This window comes from Papaver somniferum, chromosome 6 (genome assembly GCF_003573695.1).
Source record: "Papaver somniferum cultivar HN1 chromosome 6, ASM357369v1, whole genome shotgun sequence".
Lineage (NCBI taxonomy): Eukaryota > Viridiplantae > Streptophyta > Magnoliopsida > Ranunculales > Papaveraceae > Papaver > Papaver somniferum.
Genome location: NC_039363.1, coordinates 121,929,833 through 121,939,152, shown reverse-complemented (window position 1 = coordinate 121,939,152; position 9,320 = coordinate 121,929,833). Strand labels below are relative to the sequence as shown.

Genomic DNA, 9,320 nt, shown 5'->3' with positions numbered 1-9,320 from the left:
GTTAATATTCATGTTTCGAGATGTTTTATAAACCCGAAACATCTCTGGTAATGAAACATTTCCATTAAACAAAAAGACTGTACAGACAAGAAGTGATACCGGCCATAAGATCCACTACACTACATGTTCTTCTTGTCTTTCTTTTCTCTCTACATCTCACTCTCTCTATATATATATACTGATGGTAAGAGCAATTGTATACCAAAACAGAAAACTATTAAGTTTAGGTTTTATATGGCTGATACATCCTCTTCAATGTCACTACCAAATACCAGAAACTGTGTTAGATCAATTAGTTTGCCTACAAGGTCTTCTCATCCTTATATTCTCAGAGTCGAAGAAGAGCTAAACAGGTTAAAGAAAAGTCTCAACACCACCAATGCAGAGGCGATCCGAAGTGCTTTGTCCGGTCTTAAGGATCTTTATCATTGCGTTGATGATGTTCTTCAATTACCACTCACAACCCAAAAATCTTGCTCCATTGCCCAAGATGAGAAATTAGTTGATCAAGTGTTGGACGAGTCCGTGACAGTGTTAGATGTTTGTGACACAACAAAGAACCTATTGGTGCAAATGAAGGAAAATGTACGTGAGCTTCAATGCGGTCTTCGCCGAAGGGGTGGAGAATCAACTGCCGAAAGCAACATTGATGCTTACACATGTAGTAGAAAGAAGTTGAGAAAGGAAATGGTGAAGTCAATTGGATCCTTGAAAAAAATGGAGTCTAAATTTGAATCTCATTCCATTAATGTTATAGATCAAGATAATCATTTAGTAATTGTTGCTAGATTACTAAGAGAAGTAAGCAGTATTACGATCTCGGTTTTCCGATCTCTATTGCAATTCTTATCAGTGTCATCATCCAGGTCTACTAGCAAATGGTCTTTGGTATCGAAATTACTTAACCAAAAGGAGAAATCATTACAAAATCAAGATATTCATAATGAAGTTGAGAGTGTTGATGTTGCACTCCACAACCTATCTAGTTTGGAAATGACACAAAAGAAAGTGAATATTTTGGAATGCAGTATTGAAGGTCTTGAGGATGAACTTGAAACCTTGTTTAAGTGCTTAATCAAAACAAGAGTTTCTCTACTTAACAATTCATCTCTTTCCCAATAGAGATGTTATTATTAAGTTCATCATCATTGGCATAGATCTGCATTTTAAAGGGTTTCGTCAATGTTTAATTTCTTAACTTGTAAAAAAGATTCAAATTGTATAGTAGATCATACTCTTACATCCCCTTTGTATATCAATACAATCTTTAAATTTCATCGGTTATAAAGTTTTTATTGTACCCCACTAGTCAAGGTCTTCACATTTAAATTTAATCAGTTCTTTTCACCAGAGCCAGCGGTTAGCTCCATCCCATTTTAGACGAATTAAACAGATCAAGTTTCATACAGACCTAAGGCCCTAAACTCAAACGGAAGAAAGAAGTTTAGTGGGCTTTTCCATAGTTTAGGCCAACATTCATTTCGTGAAGAGAAGAGGCAAAATTAAGAGTGAGCAAAGGATGGGTGGATGCGGATTTGGTATCACCTGCGTCCAATCTATCTAAATGGAGGATTTGATATTTTCATCACGTCCAATCCATTACACATCGGATGTGACACCCAGGATGAACGGATGAGTGAATTGGATGTGGATGGATTTGCGGATCTAGAAAAAATTATAAACGAAAACCGATAAATTTTGAACATGTAATATAACTTAATTTTAAGATTTAGGTTACTAGAATATAAAAAATTAACATAATAAGAATAACACAATGTCTTTCCAACAACTAAAATTACAATATTTATTATAAGAAGACCTCTGATTAAGTGGACATACAAATAATGTACCCTCTGATTAATCCAATATTGACACTTTTGGAATATCATTGAGGATCTTCAATGCTTCTCAAAAGGAAACTATATATATTATCTACCAATTTTCTATAAGAACCTTCATATATATATAATGCTTACATTATTTTTATGGTCAGGCGTCAAACAGATGGGTGATGTTTCACCTGCGTCCAACCCGTGAAAACGATCGGTTTCAAAAATTCACCCGCATTCAATCCGCCAAGATACGGATTGAGTGTCCACCGTCAAAATGTGGATTTGTTTGGATAAAATCGGCGGATCTAGGTGTTTTTGCTCACTCCTAGGCAAAATACAGGGGAAAAGGAGAACAATTGAATCGAAGAATGGATGGTATTTCAAATACAATTTGACCGTTTGATGAAATGTTTTCTTAAGAAATAAATGACTTAGATTACAAGAGGGTAAGATGCTCGTACTTTTCCTAGACACCAGTTTCTTTAGACCCACTTTATTGAAGAGTAATTTTATTTAACAAAGGTTATATCCTACATGTACAAAGAACTTCGTTAAAAAAATAAAATTCCTAACTGGGTTTGCATAAGCTAAATTTTAATTTGATAAATCAATAATTTTGTTAAAGTAATAATTTCGGTCTCAAAGACTATTAATTTGTCGAAACTTTTGAGTAATTACAGGAAGTTATGGCTAACACCAGTAATCATACTATGGTGCTTGTAACCAAAAATTATCCATTTTTTCATATCAATACAACCCTAACTCGACTTTAGATGTGAATACATGCTTGCTTAGTTTGCAACCTAAATAACCAAGTAGTCAAACATCTATTACAACAGTTAAGAATCATCTATAATTAATATAGATAATTAAAAAAATGAATCATCTATAACTGATATAATATGATAGATGATTAGGAGATTAATTAACAAAACAAAAATATATTAGATTATTTGATAATATAACATATATATATATATATATATATATATATAATGCTTACATTATTTTTATGGTCAGGCGTCAAACAGATGGGTGATGTTTCACCTGCGTCCAACCCGTGAAAACGATCGGTTTCAAAAATTCACCCGCATTCAATCCGCCAAGATACGGATTGAGTGTCCACCGTCAAAATGTGGATTTGTTTGGATAAAATCGGCGGATCTAGGTGTTTTTTCTCACTCCTAGGCAAAATACAGGGGAAAAGGAGAACAATTGAATCGAAGAATGGATGGTATTTCAAATACAATTTGACCGTTTGATGAAATGTTTTCTTAAGAAATAAATGACTTAGATTACAAGAGGGTAAGATGCTCGTACTTTTCCTAGACACCAGTTTCTTTAGACACACTTTATTGAAGAGTAATTTTATTTAACAAAGGTTATATCCTACATGTACAAAGAACTTCGTTAAAAAAATAAAATTCCTAACTGGGTTTGCATAAGCTAAATTTTAATTTGATAAATCAATAATTTTGTTAAAGTAATAATTTCGGTCTCAAAGGCTATTAATTTGTCGAAACTTTTGAGTAATTACAGGAAGTTATGGCTAACACCAGTAATCATACTATGGTGCTTGTAACCAAAAATTATCCATTTTTTCATATCAATACAACCCTAACTCGACTTTAGATGTGAATACATGCTTGCTTAGTTTGCAACCTAAATAACCAAGTAGTCAAACATCTATTACAACAGTTAAGAATCATCTATAATTAATATAGATAATTAAAAAAATGAATCATCTATAACTGATATAATATGATAGATGATTAGGAGATTAATTAACAAAACAAAAATATATTAGATTATTTGATAAAATAACATATATTAATTAACTAAGCAACATGTTTGAATTATCCGATCACACCCTTAACCATTAATGAAAATTAGTGCGTCATGGATTTACTAAAATCCATGGAAAATAAATAAAGAGGAAAAAGTAAAATAAACCTTAAGGTGTTGTAAGAATGAATCCAATGTTCCAAAGCTCTTTATTCACCTGTTGAAATCTCACCAGTTGCTTTTAGGAGTTTCTTAGTTAAAACCTCTCCAGTTACTTTTAGAAGTTTCTTAATATTCCTAGATGTGTAGAAGTTAGAACCATCAAGTAACCTGATGGTTTTCATACCCCTTTTCCGGAGGAGGTAAGGTTCGATCCCTGGACCTTGTAATGCATAGTAGTATTTATGTGCCACTAATTAACCACTATACTAACCCATCAAAAAAAAGAAGTGTAGAAGTCCGTGTGTCCAAGATTGTGCATTAATACTTGCAAAATACCCAAGTTAGGAAAAAATATGTTTTCCAAGACAAGCCCAAAATGGAACTCCTCTTTTCTTCTCTCGCAAGCCCAACGAGGCCCAACATCCAACAAAAACTAAATCCAAGTTTGTTCTAGCGTTTTTCTCATATCTTCTTCCTTTCTTGTTGGAATTGAGTGATTATTGGATCTTTTAGATCATCTCTTTATTATCCATAATATAGAGATAAATATTTATGAATTTAAAAAATTTAAAGAACTGCCCGGTCGGACCAGTGAGTGTTGGCATGCAATCTTATTATCGATATTAGATGACCAAAACTATTTCTTGATTCAAGTATACTAAAGTCAGTCTCACACTAGGATTAAATTTAGGTATTTGAGTCTCATAATTCAATTATTACCTTTGGATATTAAAGAATGAAGATGTAATGACCGGTCCCTCCACCGCCGATATTGTCCCCACTTAGTCATTGCGGTTATCCGACAGTGTGGTGTTTTCAATGGGTACCTATGCGGTAATCCATCAACATCTTCCCAGGAGGTCACACATCCTTGGATTACTCCTTTCCGAGCACACTTAACTGTGGATTTTTCTGTCAACTCTGGAGTTAGTTGTGATGAAAAGACCTCAGTGTTAGGAAATGACAAACCATTACTTATATTTCATGCGACCAACTTGTAATACCTGAGTCCAAGTTTGAGGTTTATTAGTTTTTTTTTTCTTGTGTGGGTATTTTCGTAAGTCTCATGTCGTGGTTATTATGTAAATTCATTTTATTAGATTTGATTGTTGATGCTTTGTAGAATCCTCAAGTTTACATGATTAATGACCAAAATTCATTACTAATATGACTTGGATGTTCATAGAAGAATATCAATTTATCTTGCAAAAGTAAAGTCTATTAGGTACAACCATAAATTTGAGCATGCATTCTTTTCACCCTGAGAAAATGATAGAAGGATTTGTAGCGAACCCATAGACTTTTGAATCACCAATAAAATCTGATGCTCAGAGCTCGAGATATTGTCAAAATGGTGAAACATATCAAAATTGAACCCAAAATCAATTTTTAGGCCCAATACGAGTACTTTAGTGTCTTGGACGAATTTCTTCCCCAAAAACGATATTTTTTCATTGGTTACCGACCATAAGAGGACTATCTTGGAGGAGAGATCTAGAAAAACTTACGGTAGAAATAAGAGGTGTAGAGAATGGAAAATCGTTGGGTTCGTTGCCACGTGTTGATTGTATGAAAGGTATAGACCTTCTTCTTCTATTTCTACTTATATTAAATATTTTCTTAATCGAGTTTGGTGCCATTTTGCTTTAGTTGAGATTGGATTATTGAAGTTTCTTTGATTTAGAACATTGGGTAGTTAGTAAACTTCTTCAATTACATGTCTTGATGTTTGATTTGAGATTTTGGAAATTAGGGTTCTTGAATGAAAATTGGGGTTTTTGATATAACTCAATCAACTTTTCTAAATAGTTGAATTAGGGTCTTACAATCGTGAATTACCATAATATTGATTTCATTGTAGTAATTATTCTCGTAATCAATTCTTACTTGAAGATTTTGTATGCACCTTTGTAAACCCTAAAATATAGTTTTCTGTTCTACTCTTGTCTTAAGTTCTAGACGTTAGAATGTTATGAAATTGTAGTATGTTGTTCTTCATTAAGTCACAAAAGTACAGTAAAAATTTGATGATGATCGGACATGGTTAAATACCAAAAACAGTAAGCGGGATTAAAATACTAAACAATATACTTTACAATGTTTTCTCATTACTCGTTTGTTGGATGAAGCTTGAATCTTAGTGTGTTGTTAATATAACATTTTTAACTTGTTATAAAAATCTCATAAGGATCTAAGTAGTTTAGATACTTCAAAACATCCTAGCTGAATTTTGTAGGTTGTTAATACGAGTAGTCAAGTGTTACTACGTGTATCTCTTAAATGAACCTCGACAAATTTATGAATTTTTGATATGTTATGTTAGCATTATCCAAACAAATATTTTAAAATTTTCAAAAAAATCAGGTGTCACTTTCTACTATAAAGATGGAGGAACTGAAACTGCATTATGTAATGCAGAAATTCCCGTACAGCAGTGTTCGTTCTTAATTATCTCATTATGTGTTCATCAGATTGACATGAAATTTTGGTATGATGCTTATGACAACATATTTTACTTATTATATAAATTTATCAAAGATATGGTCATCGTAGGTAGTCAAATTGTGAACAATAAGGGAATGAATTGTGTAGTTCTAATGTGACTATTATTCTCACTTCATAAGAATATTATCAACTTCGTACCGAGCCAATGATTTTTTTTTTGTAAACATGAGATGTTAGTTGACCAAATTTGTTATACGATACAATGTACTTAGGTACGTAGCAGATCTCTATGTAATTGTTAACCAATTTTAAGTCCACAATTATTACTAGCTTGTGTGTTACAACGAATAATGCTTGTTAACAATCTAATTTGTTTCATCAAAACTCAGAATGAATGAAGTTCTCGTCTTGGGGATGTTGATTTAAAATGTACCCATACATAATATTAATGCCTAAGTAATCTTTCAGAATTGATGTTGTCATGAGAAGCATGATTGTGGTTATACATTAATACTGCGATTGATATATATATATATATATTACATATGAACTTTTCTGAATGGTAAGCGGGTCCTTGGGAAGAGACCCCAAAATAGCTTGGATGAATGGGTAAAAGTTATCCTTGGGAATAATCGATCTTCCATAAATCCACGTGGGTCTCCCTTGGGAGAGCAGATGATTTGTTTTGATTATGATGGGTTATTTGGTTTTTGGTACTCAGATTTTGACCAAAACCTGGGTTTGATCTAACATTTATACATCCTTTGTATTTGGTATAAAAATCGACGTTGACCCGCATTGAATCCGTCAAGTGATGATGTGTTTAACTTTTGACTTCATTTACTTTATTTGCACCCTCCAAACTAATAGTATATTCTAATTACATCCCTAACTATAACAACCAACTTCTCGTTCACCCAAAATAAAAAAAAAAAAAAAAAAAAGAGTTCTTCCCCCTTTTCTTTTTTTTCTCTTCTCCTTCTCTGTGTCTGCTGCTTAATTCTTCTCAACTGCGACAACAGCACCATCAAATCCAAGATCTCAACTTCTTCAGAAAACCCTAGCTTCCAATTGTTGAATAACACAGCTCAATAACATGAAGTGAAATTCAAACATCAACATCTTCACGGAGCCTCAAACACAACCATCTAGTATACAGTAGCATCACCAGAACCAATTAGAGCACCAGCAGCATCTCCCCCCTGAACTGCTGGAATCCCCTGTCCTATCATACATCTAAATCCATTCTTTAGCAGCATAAACTCTTTATCTTCTTCTAATCACATCCAAATACGAAACCCTTGATTTCATCTCCTCAAATCTCTAAATCCACTCTTCGATGTTTGAATTGGAAATAAAACTACAACTTTCGAGACATCCAGTGTTACCGATCCAGCATAAGTACGTTTTCTGTAACTATCCATGAAAATATACCAAAATAAAACCAAACCAGCAAATATAAGGGACCTAATACAAAAATTGAATACGAGTACAAAAATCCCATATTTGACTGCTCCAACTAATCCTGCCAACATTTCATCAAGATCAAAATTGGGAAAAGATACCATTTCTGCCAGCTCCGGTGGTAAACCAATTGCTTCTTCTTCAATTGAACACAATCCAGTCAACACACAAAACCCATTTTGTTGTTGCTTTCAGTCATTCTTCATACTCTTCCCAATTTTAGACCGCAACAAACTCAAATTTCAGTTCAAACAAATAATTCCATTAGTTGCAGTCACGGTTAAGATCTGTAATACAACCATCACTGTCGACAATGGTTACAACCCATTACTGCCATTAGTCCGAGCATCCAAAATCATCACGAATTTGTTGCTAACAATCAGCCAACACCATCTCTTTGCAGTTGTTGATTAATTCTCAATCGAGGCCAACCAGTTGAACCCACTGCAGATATTAGGGAACAATAACCACTGCAACCATCTTCCATTCGATTCCAAAATCAGTACAACCACCATTAAATCCGTGCAATTCGCACCCCAAAGCTCAATCGAACCCATTGATGTTGTTATTCGAGATCTAATTTTTCTTCCATTCATCTTCAATAAAGTTCCAACTTCTGATCAGACAGAGACACTCAATCACCAATCGGTTACCATTATTCATAAGACAACAAACCCAGTTATTATTTCACACAGAACTTGAATTTCTTCCATCTATTTCACAGATTCGAATCAAACCCTGAAATCAAATGGATTTCAGCAGTACCCTAACTTCAATTTTGTTCGGTTGATTTTGGAGAAGAAGGGGAAGATATCAATTTTGGGGAAGAAGGGGAGATATAATTTTAGACACGGGGCTACAAGAAAAAGTTATCATTTTTGGGGCCCTTAATAGTGAATATATAATTATTCAAGGGATGCATAAAAAATAAACCAAGTCAAATAGTTAGACACGTCATCATATAACTAGTCAGCGAGGGTCAACGTGTGGTCCAAGTACCAAACGCAAAGGCTGGACAAATGTTAGACCAAACCCATGTGATCAAAACCTTAGTACAAAAAACCAAATAACTCGATTATGATTGATGATATACAAGTTATCCGTGGGATGGTTGTTCACTAAACCCACATGGGGCCTCCCGTGGCAAGGGGATTTTTATATTTATTTTAAATAGTCCCCCTAGGGCGAGCATATTTTTATATTTATTTTAAGTAGGCTCTCTGGGGCGAGCATATTTCTATATTTATTTTAAACAGACTCCATGGAGCGAGCAAATTTTTGTGTTTATTTTAGACAGACTGTTAGAGAATTTCTCGGTTGAACCCACCAAGCGTTGGTATGTCAAGTTTGGTTGTCATATTTTAGTGAACCAAAACTCATTTAAAGAGTCGCTTGATTATTTACTAGAATCAACTTCGTATAGGTTAGCTAGAAAGTTATTAGGATACGAGACATACAAGTATTACTCGAAGACTTGAAGAATGTGAAGAAGTAAAGAGCTACAACGACGACATCATCCTTCCACTTGAGGTTAGTAATACATGACTTGAACTGTTTAATTCCTAACATATCTTTCAAGTCGTGCATATTGAAAATATAACTTCGAAGCTTTGAATGATTATACTCTAGTTA

At 33.7% G+C, this 9,320-nt stretch overlaps 1 protein-coding gene across 1 annotated transcript; it reads left to right on the top strand.

Annotated features, from left to right (window-relative positions):
* The first annotated feature begins 234 nt into the window (after positions 1-234).
* On the top strand, positions 235-1,122 carry LOC113291410. Its single transcript, XM_026540945.1, has one exon. The coding sequence runs from the start codon at positions 235-237 to the stop codon at positions 1,120-1,122; it is 888 nt and encodes a 295-aa protein (XP_026396730.1).
* Positions 1,123-9,320: the final 8,198 nt, after the last annotated feature.

What these genes read in the sequence shown, in the direction of transcription:
- LOC113291410 (XM_026540945.1), top strand. Translation starts at nt 235, where the DNA reads ATGGCTGATACATCCTCTTCAATGTCACTACCAAATACCAGAAACTGT.